The 20,936-nt window shown below is 36.8% G+C and overlaps 1 protein-coding gene across 3 annotated transcripts in view; it reads right to left on the bottom strand.

The window, feature by feature from the left end:
• Window positions 1–1,994: 1,994 nt before the first annotated feature.
• Window positions 1,995–20,936, bottom strand: part of LOC121857894 (vang-like protein 2-B) — an 86,626-nt gene continuing 67,684 nt past the window's right edge. For all 3 annotated transcript variants that reach the window (XM_042354135.1, XM_042354134.1, XM_042354136.1), the window contains 10 exons: window positions 16,712–17,504; window positions 15,510–15,660; window positions 14,912–15,018; window positions 13,912–14,061; window positions 12,783–12,906; window positions 11,327–11,475; window positions 8,650–8,827; window positions 6,624–6,795; window positions 5,691–5,899; window positions 1,995–4,651 (listed from right to left, as the gene is read on the bottom strand). In XM_042354135.1, the coding sequence (XP_042210069.1) occupies window positions 4,433–4,651; window positions 5,691–5,899; window positions 6,624–6,795; window positions 8,650–8,827; window positions 11,327–11,475; window positions 12,783–12,906; window positions 13,912–14,061; window positions 14,912–15,018; window positions 15,510–15,660; window positions 16,712–16,953 (1,701 nt within the window). In that variant the 5' untranslated portion in view covers window positions 16,954–17,504 and the 3' untranslated portion in view covers window positions 1,995–4,432. The remainder of the gene's footprint in view (window positions 4,652–5,690; window positions 5,900–6,623; window positions 6,796–8,649; window positions 8,828–11,326; window positions 11,476–12,782; window positions 12,907–13,911; window positions 14,062–14,911; window positions 15,019–15,509; window positions 15,661–16,711; window positions 17,505–20,936) is intronic.

Raw genomic sequence — 20,936 nt, 5'->3', positions numbered from 1 at the left:
TATTATTATTATTGTTTTTATTTTTTATTTTTTTATTTTCCTTTATACAGGGTAATTTTTATTTATTTTTATATATTTTTATTTATTTTTATTAATTTTATTATTATCATCTTTATTATTATTTTTATTTGTTATTTTTATAAATTGTATTATTTTCTTTTTATACGGGGTAATTATTTCTTTTTATAGATTTTAATTAATTTTATTATTATTATTATTATCACCACCATTATCATCATAACTATTATTATTATTTTATTATATTTTCGCCCCCCCCCCCAGGCCTTGATGCGGGTCATTAAAAATGACCTGTGCCCGGGTGGCTAATACCTGTTAAAAAAAAAAAAAAAAAAGAGAGAGAGAGAGAGAGACCTCAATCTTGAAGACACTTTAAATGTTAGAGAAACATCATAAAAATATATTATTCCTGTTTATTTGATTTTTATATACAAGTAGACAGTTATTATCTGCTTTGAGGAGTCTTTTAGTGTTTGTTGGTGTGAGCTTGGTTTTACTCCCGAGATGCCTTTTTAGCTGCCATGAGAAACTCCTTTGGAGGTTCGAATTTGTAAGCTGGAGTATCCTTTGGAAGAGCCATTTTCGTAGTAATTATGCTCCCAAGAGTTTCTTCTGGGTCTTGGTTGGGGTGGAAAGGTGTTTTGTTTTTCCTTACCATGAAAAAGCGCTTTCTTCAGCTGCATTTGCATGTGGTATTGTAAGAATCAGCTGCACCACCTGACTGAGAAGCGAGAATTGGGTGCTGCCATCCGTTTTGCTCCTGGTGGACAATTGTCCCCAAACAACATCCATGGAATGTAGACAAGGTTACCTGATTTAACAATATCTAGGTTCCATTCATTTTCTTAAAAACATCTTTAGCTGTAAATCCTTTGGTCATGCGTATGTCAAGCAACTGAGTACACACCCCATCTTGAGTGAAAATGCTCACCGTTTATGGGATAATTTTCAGTAGTCTTGTGTCGTTTGATCCATCAATTGGTAAAGAATATGGCTTTGATTTCATTTCTTCCACCAATTTTGATTTAAAATGCTGTTTAAGTGCCCTGTTCACAATTCTAGTGAGGGGCAGGTGTAGAAATCCTTGAAATTTTCGGTTTTACCCGTGAGACTGTGAGATAGACTTGAAATACGTGAGAGTTGACATGTCTGGGTATATGCAAAGAGCAACTGGCTTATAATGGGAAGTCCAAGCCGCTGAAGGAAAGGTGGGGGAGAAGAGAGAGGATTCGATGGGGGAGAGGAGATAAGAGGGTAGGCTAGGTGAGGTGGGTGGTCAAGGTGCTATTAGACACAAGAAGATCAAAGGGAGAGTCTGCTATAATGGCTACTGCCACCTGACCTAACCTGAAGTCACCTCACTTCACATGTCCTCTAGGTATGTGATCGCTTTGTCTCTCTCCACACCCACACCATACCCTCCACCCACACAACTCTTTTACTATGATTAATAATTAATTAATTAAAAAATGTAGTATTAGTTTGCATGTAATGAATCACAATTTTTTTTTAATTGTATTGGAGTAAAATTATAGAATACCATACTTAAGTAAAAGAAGAAGTTCTAAAAAATGTGCTTACTTAAACTGTATCTTTAATGCAAGTTTTAAAAATTTGGAACCATTTGATGCTATATTTTGTGGAGGGAACATGGGAGAACATTTGTTTCAGCAACAAGACTTCCTAAATGGCAGTAAATAAAGGGATAGTCTGTTTCCTGCAATAGTTACATTGTAGTAAAAAAAACTGCTAAGGAAAAAGATAGTAAGAGAGCCAAATGTTTGGGATGGCATAAAATCAACTTTATGTGTTTATTTACTTAAAGTCCCTGGGGCAGCCAAATAACAATAAAGTAAATGTTGTTTACTGTATTTAAGTGATTTGGGATTTCAGACTACCTGTAATTACCACAAAATGAGAAAGACAGCAATGTGGAAAAACTGGTTATGGCAAAAGGCATCTGCAAAACTAGTCTATTTTTGGAGAATTGTATTTTATTTACTATTATAAACAGCACTCACTAATCTATTTTACAAAGTTGATATGCCTAAAAAGACCACATAAGATCAATCAATAAGTCACAGTACATAAAATGTTACAAGAAACAATTATACTGTACTTCTAAGAGTGCCTATGACTGCACCTTGTAATCCTAAGATGAGGTAACTGAAAGAATGTTTGCTATTACACAATGTTTTCTCTTATAGAGGAAATAATCTGTGACCTGTGTGAGGTTTCAATGAAGTAAAAAATAACAACAGCTACGTTACTCTTCTCTAGACTTTGAATATGTTACATTAAAGTTGCTGTGAGATTCTATTATCAGTGCTCCAAACATTGCAACAGTATATAATAAGAGAATCCTCAAAATTCATAATAATGATAAAAAAGAAACATAAATCACAATTATATGCATAACACCGGTACATAAATACATTAGTTGTTCTATGAGTACATTTAAGTTTTCTTAGAGCTTACACATACACTGTAATATAAGAAGATACTGAACTATATCAAGGCATAATTTTACAACTTTATTTTGAGATGAGTGAGGTACAGTCTGCCTCAAATAAAAATTACTTAAAATAATAAAATATTGGCAATGTACTGACACATTAAATATAATTAAAAAATAAATAGCAAACTAATTACAAAGCTAAAAAAATAACAACATCAATATTTACAATTATGTACATGACAGAACTTATCCTTTGGCTATCCACAAAACATGATTATTGCACCAGACTCATTAACCTGAAAATTTGCTCAGATGTGTTATAAAAGAAGTTTGGCAGTAAATGGTAATTCTTGTTTACTCACAAGGAACATGGTATCATAACAACCAAGAACGGGGCTGGGGTTATTCTTCATCAGTTTTGCCAATGGTGATTTTTTTATGGTATAGTCAAAATGTTTTTGGCAATTTTTTTACTACAAATGGACTACTGTGTATTGGAATCAATCTTAATGATCTGTATTTTAGTTAGTTACCAGTGAACAGTACTAATTAAGATTGATGCCACAGAATTACATGAATAATTGGTAAAAGGATGATTACTTTTTTGTTTTTGGCAAATGCCTTGATAAAAAAATTCCAAGTGAGTCCCCTGAATATTGTTTCATCTCCTGAATGTTGTAGTGACTTAATAGTCTCCTCAATAAATATATTCCTGGAAGACCAAGTAATCAATACAAACCATATCTCAGAAAAAGAACTTCTGGATGTTACAAATTTTGATGGGATGGTCCTTGAGATATGTAGAGAAATACACCATGAATGAATGTCACAAGAATGGCTTTATTGCATGCATTGAGTACAACGAAGAAATGGAAAGAATATGCACAATTGACATAAAAAGTATGCATTTTCCTGTTGCAATTGAAATGCATGAAATGATCATTGCGATGACTTATTAGCATGAGTGTCCCATTGACATGGCACACATACACATTTTTGAGAGGAAGAACTTCTCAACATGCAATGCAACATGAACAATAGATCTTATTTTACGTGTAATGTATTAGATACTCGCCAAAAGTCAATTATCCTACAGTAAGTATGACCCAGGGTTTAGGCTTGTACAACTCCTCATACAACCTTCCTGTATCCTATGACACAACATACATCCACATACTGTATAAATCCCTACAAGAAAAACGACTAGAAAGTGATGAACTTTCTGTTCTCTGTTTAATAACTAAATCTGTTTGAGCTTATGAATTAATCAGGTAAAAATAAATACTTCATTCTAACTTAGAACTCTGAAATGAATATTAGAGCGTTTACCTCTGCATTTAAAAAATACAGTATATTTCACAAAATGACAAATTTAAATGAAAAATTGATTTAGATGAGGCAACATGGCTTAAATCACATGGCAACACAGCCACACTGCACAAGGGAAGCATCTGATTAGAGACACTTACAATAATTGAAGTACTTCCTGTACCTCAATATGTAATTTGAGTATTTATCAATTATTTAACAATTCTCTAGGGATGGTAATAATGTCTTCACAAATTACCATTTTCAAAAACCATCTACAGTATGTGCTTCAGCAAGTCTGTATATGCATTACACAGAACTCTTGTACACTGAGAAGCATTAATTGTGTAAACACGACATCAACTGTTGACGGATTAGCATTCAGCACATAATAAATATCAAGCACAAAGGTTGTTCTAATATACTGTAGTTCAGGTCAGTACTCCAAGAGGAACACAGTATTTGAAGAGTCTGGCATTTTTAATCACTAAAATATGTCCATTTGCTTTGGTATGACTTACTGTGGCGACTGATTTGTCTATGAATATGTGCAATATATGACTCCATTATATATAAGGAAGCTCAGCTATAGGAGCTGATATCATGGTGTACATAATTACATCTAGGGTTCCGCAGTCACACGTATCCTTATACACTGGTTTCTGAGTTCAGTCGGAGAACAAATTTGTTACTCTTTGGATGGATGATCTCCTCAGCGATTGAGAAATGTGGTATTTGGGACACAGAGCACAAAAGACACACATCAGCCTGGCGCAGCTGGAAAATGGTACCATTGTTTATAGGACGAGATAGAAGTTGATCACACACTAGACCCCAGGATTGAACACCTCGGTGCTCCTTGTCATTCTGTGAATGAGTAATCAAGTACAATATTAGTCTAAGCAACACATGTAATAATACAAACTTTTAAAATCTTACAGACAGTGAAGAAAAATGAGATGAAGAAATGATCCAATTATCATGACATAACTTGCATTTCTTCTTCCCTAAAAGCCTTTTCTTTGCAAATTTTCACAGTGTTTTGCTTCACCAAAGTTTACTGAGGTGATGGCCTATTTACTTCTTAATTAGGATTAGTTGAAGGGTCACCAAGTCCTAACAAGTTTTGCATGTCTGGGCCTTGCCTGCAACTGTATTGGCTCATAAAAAAATTAAGGGAGGATTAAGTTATGTAAAGGAGTACAATAATTTCACTCAAAATGACAATTCAAAATCATATACTGTACAGCAAATTTTATCATAATTTATCTGCTTTCTAAGAGTGTGGATTATGAGAAGAATCCCTATTAGCACAGAGAGCTGCAAGCAAATCCAGAACAAACTTATGGGTTAAATAAATTTTCTATACAGCATATTTTCACCAATTTTATGTCTGCATATTTAGCAGTTGAATAATGCTTAAATTAAATTACTGGATACCAAAGTAATGAGTGGCAATCTGTGTATAATTAATCTAAGCTGATAAAGACCATTAATTTACACATAAATCATAATTATTTGTGCACCTATTTCTGATTCACAACAGGAGTGGATCCAGGAATATCAGAGGGGGGGGTGGGGGGTGGGGTGGGGTCCAAGAAGTTGTGGGTGGGGGAACATGGTGAGCACAGCGAGCCCACCCAGCTTAAATAAGCCAATGTGTGTTAGTGTAATATGCTGGCAGTTGTTTTGAACAGTTGTGCCTCCCTGTTGATATATATGTATATATATCCAAATAACGGATTCCGTCTGATTAACAATATCGCTGTGGCTTAATTAGTCCGGTACTCGTTTTTTTTTTACTATATATTACATTCCTAGTCAGAACAAATTCAAACAAAACATTTATAAACTAATATTGTAAATTAACTGTGAATGTGTAACATTAAAGAATTCAAAAACATACCTGTAAAATGGGAGATGACACAAGATATTTTTCTAGGAATGCTCGAGGGCTCATGTCATGTGCTAAACACACAGCTAGATGATTGAGGATGGAGTCCATGGTATGTCTGGGCTGCTGCCTTGTGATACGCAGATACTTTTGCAAGGCTCGTGCCAAGGACGGGAATATGGACTGGGCAGCCTCATGGGGGTCCATTGGAGCACTAGGACCTGAAAATATAAAGTGGCTAATAAATGGCTAATGAATAAATAAAATTTCTTTAATATTATGCATGTTTGCAACTTTATTCTTTGTATATAGCCCACATTCAGATAACTTCAGCTGGAATATATAGGGCATAAAATACATCAATACATTACATGGTTTCACTCTGCATGGTTTCTGCACCACACATTACAACACCAAAATCTGGTTTACAACCCCACACACACACTGCTCGAATGGCAAACTTCCATTCTTTGACCAGCATAAAAATCAGAACAACCAATGAGCAATGTACTGTGGGAGTTTGTAAAGTTGCCTAGTTATTTAATATTTCTAAAATTAAAGTACGTAATGTATTAAATGAAGGCAAGGATCGGAAACAACAAAATGTCAATGGGATATAATGGCAGTCAAAGTTGTTATGCTTGTTGAAGATGGACAATCCTATCCTTTTAGCAAATTAAATATTCTTATGAAGTCTAAAGAGAATGAAATTGAAGGATAATTATGCTAGACAGAGGAAAGGTCTGATGTTTAAATGGAAGGAAAGTGAAAATACATGAAGAGAAAAGTATACTGTATATGGAAATATAGAAGTCATGGTTTTTCAATAGGGTTTCAATGGACCAATCAACTGAAATTACTGTTGAAAATTTTTAAATAAACAGATGACACATTACACATAATGTTATAACTTAAAACTAATAAAATAAAAATATTCTGGAGTACCTTGTTCCTCATGCATGCGTTTAATATGTGTGAAGGCTTCTTCAGCGGCAGTAATTAGTCTGGCCTTTCGTTTGCGTACTCTTCTTTCATATTCGTGTTCCTCGTAGAATCTCTCATTGTGTGCCGAGTCACGTCTTCGGGCACTTGCAGTTAAAACTGCACGTGTCTGTCCCTGAAATTACATTGCTTGGTTCAACAAAATATAAAAAGTTAGAAGCTTTCTGCCACAAGTCTCTGAATCACTGAGTGAGAAATAACACCAACCAATTTTGATGTAAAGGGGATGTCAGTCCTTAGCCCTGATGGCTATTAGGTGCAATGTGGATACCAAGCTGTGCCCGGCAGCCCAGCTTTGCCTGACCTAGGGGCTCAGCAATTGATTTTTCATGTTCATGTGCCTGACACCTGCCTGGCGGACAAGCAAATATTTTGAAAGGAAAATACAGTGTCAAGATGGAAATTTGGCAGGTGCTGCATGACACCACCTCCCTGTATATGTTTAACCAGGTAGGTCCGTCAATAGGCCACTTGTCATCATTGTACAAGGATTAGTGACTATGTCAGGTGCAGGTAATTTATCTCTACATTAAGCTGCCAACTAGTCAATCAGTTTCAAGTTGCAACATCTTAAAGAAACCACCAAGTCGAGAGGCTGTAGACGAGAGGTGACCGGAGTTATGACCTCACATGACAAGTGTTGCTGCCATTGACACTAGATTGTTGGGGAAGGGAAGAGGGGAGTAGTACTGTAGTTAGGGTAGGTGATCACATCCTGCAGGTGTGAAATGAGGTGACACGAGTTATGACATCACATGACACCATTTAGATGGACACAAGGGATCTATGAGTTGAAACAAATTTGGATGTTTTAAGATATTTAATTTACGTTTTGGTAATGGTGGAGCAGATGGTTAGTACCAGAAGGACTTTATGGACTTAAAATTTTTTCAGGAGATGTTGTTTGGATGATACTAAGTAAGAAAATTGAAATGACAATGCACAGAACCTATTAAAATCTGACCTAACCTCACCTAACTTCCTAACCTGTGCAGTGTCGTTTCGGTTTTCTTAGTATCATTCAAACAACATCTCTAGACAATATGAAGCAATTCAATCCACCCGATGATACCGTTGTTCATTTCTTAACATGTAAACAAAGACCGTATATATGACAATGTGAACCAAAACATGGTCGCCACGGGAGATCCGACGGCGCCATAATTACCATAAAAAATTTATTTATTTGCCTACAAAGTACATAGAGACGTGAAATCATTGTCACATGGTCAGTGTTCGCAGTGTTTTTACTCTGTTATTTCCCTCCTCTTTCATGCCCTGCCCACTAACAAATAATTTACCAACTTTTCCCATGCAAAAATCTGGGCAAGCATATTTCCTGAATATATTTGTCAAGGCAAGTAAAAATAATATCTGGGCATGTAAATTTCAAATGTTATTTGCCCAGTACAAGTACATGTTTTAAAAAAGCTGCACAGGCTGAGTTAGATATAGGTGTAGGCAGCAAACTGGGTCCTTTATTTTATCTTTTTAAGTGTACAAGGAAGTTGTGTGGCCAGCACTGCACTCAAATGCCTTCACTTCTGCAACTGTAAGTTAGGAGCCAACTTAAAGGTAGGTAGACTGGGATATCTCCTGGCATAAACCAGTTACCCTTAGGACAAGAATGCAAACATATGTCTCTACTTGGTTGTTAGATCCCTCAAATAGCTATACACCCTGTACAGTATTTAACTACAGTATATTAATAAAATATCATAAAAGAAAGCTGTGTAAGCAAGAAACACCTTAATGGAGAAGTACACATTATGGTACAGTATTATATTATACCAAGAGCAAAAGTCCATTAATTCTGGAGTATTTATGTAATATCATACCTTGATAGTCAATAAGAAAAATGAATATTATTCCACTCCAAAACAATTGTCATTTACAAAAATCATTGTTGAAGGCAGAGACAACATACCTATGTCCATTCTTGTACAAAAAAAAAAAAAAAACCACCAACCTCATTATTTTCCTCATTGCCATCAACATCGTAATATTTAAAAGATGAGTTGACCGAATTCTTTTTCTTGGAAGGCACACGATCCAAATAAGGGTTGTAGATGGTGAAATCTTGGTAGTACTTCTCTAGGACCCATGCAGCTGCCCGTTGTACACTCAGCTGGCCAATATTGTACCACCTAAAACAAAATAACACAATCAACTAGGAGCACCGGTATGTAGGAATTAATTAAAAATATGTCAAAAGGCATCATGTACAATTTTAATCTTAGCCAAATTCTAAACAAAAATACATAGAAGTAATTATTTTGTAATGTTAATGGAAAAAATGCCTGCTACATTTTAATACAATCCCTAAATGTCAATTCCTAATGCAACTTCATTCTTATTTTTCTTATATTATTTTTTCCTTGAGAACAACAATCATCAAACTCTTTAACTCATTTCTTAAATTTTTTCACGTGGATTCTCATTACTCATAGTAAAGTCAAGTCCCCGGGTTACGTATATGTGACTTACATATATTGGCAGATACGAATGAGGTCCCATAAATTTACACTTTAAATTATTATTTTTTTTTTTTTACGGGGATTAGTCCACCCGGGCACATTAGACAACACATTATGTCTCCCCAGGGCGTCTACTGGCCAGACAAAAAAAAAAAAATACAAAATTCTCTGCCTTTTCCAAGTTTTTCAGGTGTAAATTGGAAAAATTCCAGGTATATAAATTCAATATTTACTATGACAGAATAACGATATTAGAGGTTTTCAAAAAATAAGTATATATTATTGAGAAATTTAAAGATGATATATGATATTAATCAAGAAATTGAAGGCCCTTTTGGGACCCACCCCAAGCCTAATGATGAACCCCCCTCCATATTTTTCTCCTCTGAATTACGTGATTCACATGGGTCGACCTGGACGTTCCAAGAAAGCCGGATATCTGGCAAAACCGAAAAATCACACTCTTGATCCACCTATATGACTTAAAAATATGTGGAATAATCCACCTAAATAAAGTCACTTACTTATAAGAACAATTCATCTCTGACAACAATCATTACAAAATTAGTTGGTATAACCTGCATTATTTAGTTATTTGATCACTAACATGACATATGATAGGTACACATAATTCAGTTATTGAAGTGGACTATTTACTGGAATTTGTTCCTAAAAGTTTAATTATTTACTTATAATATAGTACATCATTAATCTATGGTAAGATTGGTGTCAAAATACAGTAACAATATTTTGAAGCTGAACTGAATTCACATAAAATTCCAGGTTTAGTTGTGAAAATCCCTGCCTTTCCCAGGTTTTCCAGACTAGTAAACATCCTGCTTCCTGTTTGATAACTACCAATTACCTTTACCTGATGACTTATTTTTTACTTTTATTTACTGTACTATTTTGTTCTCCTTTTCTCTTAAATTAAGTGATTGTAGATGTATATATGGAATTAGGCTATAATATAGTGGGATTTTAAACATGTTCTGTAAGCATGGTATGCACATGGGGTATGTTTCGACTCAAGTATATTTTTGACTTAAGAACGTAAGTAGGAACAGAAAACGTATGTAACCCGGGGACTGCCTATGAATTTGGCAACTATTTGGCTAAGTGACAGTTAAACCAAAAATATGACTTTAAAGCAAAAATACAATGAAAGGTGAATCCCATTCAGGGGCATGAAATTTTAAAGGTTTATATGTTCGATTTTTCCCTAACTGGCAATAAGAAAATGCATCTGAACATATGAGTTTCTTTAAATAGAATTGTTGCCTAAAGCAGGGGCATAAGTGTCAATCATGTTTTGAGATATCAGTCATTTTTGGGGACTCAGGAAATTGGTTTTCTAATCTAACTCTTGCAGGATTCAATTAAGCTGTGGGTGTTAAACATCTAACAATCAACGGAGAATTGAAAACAGAAAATGGAAAAACCCTTCTCTCAAATTTGCATATTTGGCTCTTTTGGCAACGCCTCAATTGTGGACAACATTTTGCCTACCATCCTTTTGGCCCTCGGATGTCCTTATATCCACAGTTATGAGAGAAAAACTAAATGCTGTGTGTGTCCTTACACCTACAGTTCAATGAGCAATATATCCCCAAACACCCCATTATGAACCTAAAGTGCATGCTTTAAACTTGCACAACACTTCACATACTGTACTGTATGTAAAAATTTCATGAAATACAAATCCCTCCAAGCCATTATTCCCTTTGAAACATGCCTTATATCTTATTATTTAAAAGATCTTATGGGAACCAATATCCCTGTTAAGATTTAAGAGAACCACAGAACAGCTTGAAGAAGTGGATAGTATGCCTGTGAGTCCATAATATCATATGAACACATTTGGTGGATACAATTACCATACAAATCTATGAGAACTTTTGTCATGATCTACAATGCTAAATTGATGAGGTTATGGTAGTTTTGGTATTCAGATTCTTATTTTGAACGTGGAAAATTGGACATAAATTTTTTACATAGTTGAATCATTTACTGTTTAATGAAGGTTCCTCTAAAAGTGAGTGGTCCTATTAAAGGGTATATATACTCTAAATTTTGATTCAATGCATATCACTTGCTTGGGTTCTATCAAAGATCTATAAACTGCAAACACTTCTCAAGGACAGGGACAAGTAAATATTAATGTCTTACCTGCTTTCCCCATCTGGAGACCTGAGGACCTTAACTGAATACTGTGGAGTAAGGTGTCTCAACTCCAGAAGGATCACAGCTAGGTAGTGGATAAACAGCAGTGCATCCACTAGGCTCACCGCAAAGTATACAATTGATCGATAACGTACCTGCAGAGTCAAAACACATTATATTGGGCTGGCTTATCCATTTAAATTTTTAGTAAACTTGATATGAATAAAACTTGTGAACATTTTAAAATACATATTTTTTGATCATAGCATAAAAATTAATATGTATGTGTTTGTAAATGTTCATGGACATCTAAATTATATGATTGGTCACATACAACGGTATAAATAATTGAATAAAAATGTGAAAAATCTAAAACCAAATTTTACATCAGAATAGGATACAGAACTAAGTACTGCACCAGTAATCTTTGAAGATCTGAAAACTTTAAATACAGTACAATAATTGTAACTTTATGCCAGTACTTAGTGTTAGTGGAGATAGTTTATTAACCCATTGGATACTAGGGGTCTCTCTGTGCTGAATAAAATCATTTGACATAAGCTGAATAAAGTAGGCATTAGCTAAATAAAATAGTAAGGTATTAGCTAAATAAAATAGTAAAAGTGACATCCAGTAGGAAAGGGGTTAAGTAAATAAGCTTAAGAATGGTAAGGCTCCAGAAGTGGATGAAATCACAGGAAATATTAAGAGTGGGAGATGGTAATGTGATGAACAAAGAGCACAATTTTACATGGCAGACAGAACAACACCAAAAGAAAGGCAGAGTATTATTTAGAGATTCGTTGCAAAAGTAAAGGGCAGATTAAGGAAATGGAGTGTATGTGTGTTCAGGAAAGGAAGAAAATGCGTGGATCTGGTGTTAGCACTGAGGAACATGAGAGAAGAGTTTTTGGAGAAGGGAAAATTTTTTTAATGCATTCATTTATCTACAAAAAGAATGAGAATGTTGTTATAGGTGTTCAATATTTTCATGGATGGGGAATTGAGAGAGTTGAAAGCAAGAGTACTGGAGTGGGGAGCCAGTATGGTACATAGGATAAAAGGTGTTAATGGGAGGTGAACCAGCTACTTCTTGCTGATAATAGTGACCTTGTGGGCACTTGAGAAGAAAAGTTACAGATGTTAGTGAACAAGTTTGAAAGTGTGTGAGTGTACAAGGAGGCAGTTTCTAGTGATTGTGAACAAAAGCAAAGTGATGGAAATAAGTAGAAAAGGGAAACAAGGGGGAATAAATGTTAGAATGGAGGTGGAATGGCAGATATTTCATGTTCCAGATACCTGAGAGAAAGTAAAATGCAACACTGGAGGATGAACTGAATTACAGAGCAGCAGAGGGAAAGAGATCAATGCACAAAGAAATGTATGAAGAGACAACACATCCAATGGAAGCAAAGTTGGGAATGTAAACAGGAATTGTTTTAACATGAGCGTTAAGACTCACTTCATCCTTGTTCTCCAGGATCCTCACAACGTAGAACAACCAGTAAGAGAAGGTGAAGACGAAGATGAGCATAGTCACTAATGCTCTGAAGATAAATATTCTGGGCATAGTAGCCTTTGGTTGCCTGCAAGTAAAAATAAAAAGGCAATCAACTTAAGTGCAACTTGCAACAAATATAAAAAATAATATTTCTTGAAGCATCAGGGTCTGTTGATTTAAATATAATAAAAAAAAATGTGATTTAGATTTAGCAGCAATACAAGTGACAAAGGTTAATGCTAAGAAACAGAGATATACTGCAATATGATTCCATGTGCCTCATATAATACCTTTAGGAACTTGTAGCAAGAGTAAAAATGCATACCCAGAGGTGGCTATGCTGGGGGAAGGAGGCAAGGCTTTGAACATCTTTCTAACCTCTTTTAAAATACAAAATATGAGGATTCAAAAAAAAATAATAATAAATAAATAAAACAATCGTCCTATACGTACAACAACTGGCCAAGAGCCACAAAATTCCTACATTAAATGTATTTGGTTTTAATATGGATATTACACTGTAGTAGTGAGGTATGCATTCTAACTTTAACAGGAGGAAAATTTCTAGTGTATTTCAGTTTCTTTGATAATAAAAATGCATTTTAAAAGATTATTACAGGAAATTGCATGCTAGAAAGTTTAACAAGAAATAACTAGCTTTTTAAATATGGCCGGTCTGTTGCTCCAAGAAAAAAGCGGATTACAGTAAAGGTTTCTCCCACACACAGTTGTCATACAACAAATAAGACATTTAATCCATTTTATTGCAATGGAATAAATCTACTGGTCTAGGGATTTAAGATTGAAATAACTCGAGTAGTCCTGCAAAATCTTAGCTGCCCTGCACTAGGGTTGTGTACCATGAAACCTCCCCCCCTTTGGGTTTGAATCCATATATGAAACCTCAAGCACCATCTCTCTACTGGGCCCTGATATGATCTACCCTGAGGAACAATGTCTGGGTAGTGTTATCCCTCTGTGTATGGGCACCCCTCTAAACTGAATAAAATATTAAAAGTGACATCCCTTTAATGAAGGAGTTAACCATAAGTTCGTCATATATTCATGCTTACAAACTTAAAAATCTCACCTGAAGAAGAGTGCCCATGATCCTAGGAGTAAAATGAGAAGCTTGAAGGAGAAACTGATGAGTAGACCATCACACTCTGAGTCACACTTGAGGTGGTCACTCTTCAATTTGATTACATTCAGTCGAGGGATCAACACCATAGCAATGGGGCTGAAAAAATATACAAGATTATTATCACTACAGGTATAAGCAACAATTCTTCACATTATAATCATTCTTGTTTTATGCAATCAAGGAATGATTGAATACTAAATAACATCTCTGTAAGTCATATCTCAGCTCCAACTACAAGGAATAGGATCAGTGTACTTAGCCATACAAGAAGCTAAATCCATGACCCAATCTAAGAAACAAGATGCAAATGTCAATACAGTAACTGAATTAAAAGCATTATTGAAGCCATGGGGATGTATAATCATATTAAAGAAAATCCCTGATGAATTAATACTGCATTTATCTACTTTATTACCACTTTGGGCAACTGTTAATGATGGAGACGTGGGATATTTTTCTTACCGGGTAAATCAAGTCAAAGTCATTAATTACACAACCACAAGCAAACATTATAATTCAACTGTAACAACCAAGAAAAACAAGCATATGCTTGTAACTGTATTCTGTTACAGTACGTACTAAAAAAAATTCAAATACTACCCTGTATTGTACAGTATTGTCTTAATTAAAGCTCAAAACTTGTACAGGTATTCAGCAGCAGCACAGGTAATAATATGCATATTATCAATTACACGAACTAGAACTATTATTCCTATTATTATACAGTACATAACTTCAAAGGAAAATGCAAACCCCATTCATTCTTAACAAAATACTTATGTATTGTAATGCATTTCAGACATCAATCACTCTCTGGAGAAATTTAAGTAGTATGTAATATTTTTTTATCGAATTATAATACAGGTACTTTTAGAGACTAAATAAAATATTTGACACAAGTGGATTTCAATGTCTAAAACATGTGAAACAATTACCACTGTATTACCTGAGAAATGCTAGGAGGGCGACCAGCGCACATAGAGCTGACCCAGCATAACGTTGACATGTGAATGTTATGCCTGTTTCTTGCTCACGTCCAATAATAGTAACATCCTGCAAGAATTACAGCATATTAGCATAATAACATGATGACATAACAGGTACAAAATACAAATCATTATTTATTAGTATAAGATGGAGAGAAAATAATTGACATTGTTTCACCATTATAAAAATGAACATACAACTGTAGCATATCTCATACACTAAAGATAAATACTGAATATTTTGACAGTACAGTACTGTACAGTAGGCCTACAATACTTCCACACAATAAAATCTATTTGGAATCTATACAATGAAACTGCAAAAAGTAATTTATCATTGAGAAAGTGACTGTAGATTAGATCTCCCCTCAGCACTTATAAAATAAGTGACTGTAATTATGACTACTTTAATAAAACACACCAAAGCATAACACAATGGTTGGTAGAGTACATTACAGCAACCCAAGGAAGACTCATTAACAAATATTTATCGATCATTATAGCAGGAGCAATACAGTCAACAAAACCATAAACGGGAGACACTGGTAAAGTACTTACTTGGAAAGACTCTGAGCGTACAGAGGTGTTGCCAGTGATGGCTGTAGTATTATCGCCCCAGTTGTCATCCTGGGGCAGGATCTGTACCTCAATTACTTCCCCCCCCATCCCACCATCTCCACCTACGCCGGCTGTCATCTCACTGACCCGCCTGTGGATAGCCAATACAGTACATCAGTAAGTGTGGACATCTCATTTCTGTATGCTGTGTGCGTGTGGTGTACTGTATATTACGAGACAGAAGCATGTTTGTGCACTGATGGATGGGTCCAGTGTATATATACAGGCTGTGTGTGTGTGTGGTGTGTGTTTTAAGTGTGTGTAACCTATACTGTATAATGTAAACTGTAAATAGTAAACCTTGTGCCCAGTAATCAATCAATTATCTGATGACATTTAACTAGTCAAGCATAAGAGATTTCTCCCTTCATTACTAACATTTTTTTTTTATAAACACAATATTAGAGACAAACGGGAATTTTCACACTGCAATACATACAAGGGAAAAAGTCTAACAAAGTACATTATGACAAATTGGTGTAAATCGAAAGTTGCGAATTCGTATTCAGGGACAAATTGTTGGAGCTTCCAATAACTTGATGACATAAACCATTGACTCTTCAGGCTTCTATGCCCTTGACGCTTCAGGCTTCTACGCCCTTAACTCATGAGACATAAAGGCAAGCATGAACTTAGCATGCTTCCCTGTTGGGCACTGTAAACGCTTCTGCGCTTCACCTTACACAATGATGTAGGGGAGTGCCCAATAAATAATAAAAAATAAAAAATAAAAATAAAAAATTATGACAAATTTGTAAATTGGTTATAAAGAAGTGATGAACGATGGATATTTTAAGTGTTCACTCTTAGTACTGCAGCTACACTTTTGCCACCATTTTTATTCTACATTGTGATGGGTGAAAGAGAGGTACACAAGAGGGTGATCCCTGACAACATGACCTATTCTAAACCTCAACTTGCCAAGGTCACCAAGGAATTTACACATCAGCCAAGGGCATGGAATCAAATGTCAAAGAAACGTTGAGACAGGGTTGGCATTTTTTCTGCTTGTGTGAATATTTTAGAGGTACCGTACAGTAATTGGGACAAGACAGAGGGATATAGTTTTATTATAAGTACAGGTATTGTTCCAACAAACAACGGATTTCAATCACATATTACAATAAACTGAGTTTGCCTACCTTCCTCTCTTGTGCTGTGGTCGAGCATTGACGTTCCTGAGAGCGACAAAGGATGTCTTGTGCCTTGGGTGGTGATGCTGATACTGCTGTTGCTGTTGTTGGTACTGCTGAACACCGTGAGGGTGTCGCTGGAGGGAAGCGTAGATACTAGCGTCTGTGAAGCCCGATACAACGGAATCCTGGTCAGGTGTCCAAGCCCCCGCTGCCGCATACGAAGAGCCGGGAGCCACTGAGAAGGACATAGAAACGCGGTCTCTTCTGAGGAGTGGAGTGGCGGGGGGCGCGGCAAATTGACTTTTGCATATAGGAGGAGGAGGAGGATCACGGGGGGCCCACGAGTCCGCCTTGTAGCGCACCTTGACTGTGGCCTGGCACCCTTATGCGATATCCTCACTCTTCACAAGTTACACACACAAGCTCCCCTTATTTCTTTAAACACTTATAAATTGTAACGTTCACAATCACAACTCAAATGTGTCTCATTTATTAGCGAGAAAAATTTGAGTAAGTTTTTATATGTATCTTTTGAATTTTATCTTTTGGTTGCTATTAAATAAATCACAATATAACTTGCAATGTGTTTTTCTTTTTGGCATCAAATGTTATATTTGTTTTTCAATGTATTGGTCCCTCAATTGACTCCAAGCACACTCGGGTATAACACTTCCCAGCTGGTCCACAGGCTGTGCCAGCACGTGGTCGATGAAGGAGAGGTCGTCTGGCAGCACGTCGTAATGGTCGCCTCGTATCACGTGCACGGCCCGTCCACACCGCCTCCTGCTCCCCCAGTCACCTGTAATTCACAGAACACATTAATTTTTTTTTTTTAGGAAAATAGATAATGTATAATGATACCAATCTTTTTATTCTAATAAAGGTAAGAATAACAATAGGGCATTGTAAGAAGTGTCGGCTAACCCAGAAACATCCAAAACAACAACATTCTCTTTAAAAAAAAAGTATCCAGAAAAGAGTTCACTTACTGTAAAAATGAACATAGCAAAAGCTGGAAAAAAATAATAGAAAAGATTCTAGTGAATATTCCAAAATCCTTTTTCATGGGGCTGACACGACAGAACGCAGAGGATAAACGGCCAGACCACGTGAGGACCTGAAGTGCGGTGAGAGACAACAATCTCTGTCCACACACACACATCTTTCAACAACACTCCAGACCAGAAAACACAAGAATAAGTCAAAACCCCAGAGTGAACATGTTTACTAAACAAGTACTAACTCACTCCACAGTAAATATAACGATATAATGTCATACATACATATCAATATATTATCCAGTAGCGAATAATCATTGCATTATGAAGCATAATAACAAAAGTACCCGAAAAACGAACATGCGAAATTCACTTTGTGCAGTTTCCTGGTTTACTCAGAATTCCCTTCAGCCACAATACTTGGAGTCTACTTAGAGGTGCTTCCTGGACCTCTTCTACCCACTACACTCACGCCTACAGTGTAGGATTTGTTATCCCTGAATAGAAGTAAAGTGCATAACGTGTATGTCTTCGGATCCTCCCCAGACTCGCACTACCTGGTGTTAGGGCCCTCTTTTACACCTCTGTAGCCCCAAATACTGTGTGATAAAGACGTGTCATTCTTATGAGTATTATTAAGTTATGGTAATGCGTGACCTTTGTATCCACCTCGCCAAATGATGAAGGTCAAGTTACATCGTCAATAGGGAAATTCATCTCATACTTTATTCACCCCTAGCCTCAACAACAAATACCTATTCTTTTATTGTTTATTAGTTTATTTGTCTTCGTGAATGTTTATGTGGGGTTACGTTCTTTCTTTGTAAACAATATATTACCCCTGCACCCGTGTAAATAATCAGAGGTATATTGTTTCAAAATATACCTCCACTCCGGGTATTTCATCTCAACCTCCTCCATTCCTCTCACTTAACGCCCTCATTTTAAACCTCCACACCTGGCCTGTTAACACAAACTTGGTTAATTAAGCCACTCTATCTGAGACCCACCAAACAAAGTAACACTTTACCCTGTTATCTACAACAAAATTTAACCCAGCCCAGCGAAATTGGACACGTTTATGTATTACTGTCTCGTAAATACATTTTCTGGACTGTGGTGGAAGATTCGTATGATAACCAAATTATTTCGTTGTGATATAATTTTTTGAGATGTGTTATCACTCTGAGTGTGAGGTAAAATGTTATCACTTAATGATACTATCACTCTAGGGTGTTCTAAGATGGTATCAGTTTAAGTTGTGTCACGATGTTAGCTATCACTTTGTGTTACGACTTTAAAATACTGCACTATGCTATTATTTAAGAGTGCACTATAGACACTTGTGTTGTGGTGTTATCACTTTAGTACTGTACTTATCACTTAATAATATTCTTAAAATATTATCACTTAAAAGACGTTAAGTAACTGTCCCATTCATTGCAATACTCCTTCCTTATTAATGCTCGAATGCTGTTTTGTTCTTGCTAATCTGTCTATGTTTAGCCACTCCCAGCCAACCATCTAGTACCAGTTATAACAATACCTCTGCACCACCTACTTTGGACTAATCCACTCTGGGGGCAACCACTCACTTACCCACCCACCAGCCACTATGGCAAGCACTATGAATCAAACCCTCCTGGCTAATCCACTTCCCTAAGCTAACACTCCGGATTAGTAACACTACACCAGCCTCTGAGAAGCCTAACCACTCGAGGGTAGAACTATTCATGGTGAACCATTTGAATTAACCACTATGGACGAAAATTTATGGATTAACACCTTTTGGAAGAACCACTTTGGACCAAACACTCGTTAGCAACATCAGTGGGGGGTTAATCAATATGAAGGAGCCACTTTGGACCAATGGAAGTATATGGGAGATAGAGAGCGACCCCTGTGGTGATTGTCCTCCACCCCTCCACCCTCTCGTATCACCCCGTTCCCCTCCACCCTCTCGTGTCACCTCCCCCTCCACCCTCTAGTGTCACCTCCTCCACCCCCCCCCCTCTACCTGACTCATCACGTGAGGGACATCAAAGCTCGCTCCCCTCTTCCTCTTTTATAAATATCCTCTCATCCTTCTCCCTCCTCTTTCCCAACCTTCACTCCCCTTTCCTTCTCCCTATCTACCTTCTCACACCCTTCATAGCCACTCTCACGCTCATCATCCATATTTATTCTATTTCATCTGTTCTTAATGTTTCTTTCTCAACCGTCCTTTATCTTTTCCCTTCCCTCTCACGTTTTCTTTTACTCCCACCTCACCCATTCTCCCCACCCCCCCCCTTACCCACTCATTTTCTCCTCTTACCCCTCACTCCACCCACACACACTCCCTTTAACCCTCACTCCACCCACACACACACACTCCCTTTACTCCTACTCACACTCCCCATCCCCTACTCCATCCACTCACGCTCTCCCACTCCACCCTGCACTCACAGCTTATCGTACCCCTGAGGACCACTACTCCCACTAACACCACTCTCTATTATAATCACTCACCTAACACAGGCCAAAACGATAAGAGGATAAGTAGTATTCTTCAGCTGGGGTTAAAACACGTGTTGAGGCGGTAGGTGATTGTCTCAAGTACCCTCCCCTGTGTGTACTGGCATCCAAGGAAGGTTAAGTATGTTGTCGCCGGAGAGGTACGGGGGGGTAGTGAGTGGGGGGGATAGGGGATGGGGTGGTAAGGGTAGGGGAGGGTGGTAGGGAGACGGGTGGTAGGGGGAGTCAATCTTGCAACAATTGGGCGACATGGTTGGTGTTTATAAATGTGGTCACTATATAGGAAATATTGTGTTGGTCTTCTATACCTAAATATAAGATCACCTTACGATTTGTCCTCCTCCACACAGCATATTTCACTTGAAGGTTAACCACCCTAATGCTAACTGAGAAATGCAGAGAGACCTGGCAGTTGTAGCATTAGTAAATATGACAAATTTTGTGACGAGAGGTACCGGTATGGCCAGCATAACGACAGAACCCGACAATGTGATGTAGTCGTGGCCAGAATTAAGCTAGAATACAGACACATCTAGCAAGTTAGTAACGCTGTACCCATACCGGAACACTCAGCATGTAAACTTTGTGATAAACCTTTAAAGCATACACATGAACACTATATTATTGAATGTGACACTCAAAGACTTCAGGCCACCTGGCTTATTGTATTATGAACTTTGTAATTACTACATTGAATCGGGGGTGCTTGGGGACAT

The sequence above is a fragment of the Homarus americanus genome, unplaced genomic scaffold, assembly GCF_018991925.1.
Source record: "Homarus americanus isolate GMGI-L3 unplaced genomic scaffold, GMGI_Hamer_2.0 scaffold6354, whole genome shotgun sequence".
Taxonomy (NCBI): domain Eukaryota; kingdom Metazoa; phylum Arthropoda; class Malacostraca; order Decapoda; family Nephropidae; genus Homarus; species Homarus americanus.
This window is presented reverse-complemented; position numbering and strand designations above follow the sequence as displayed.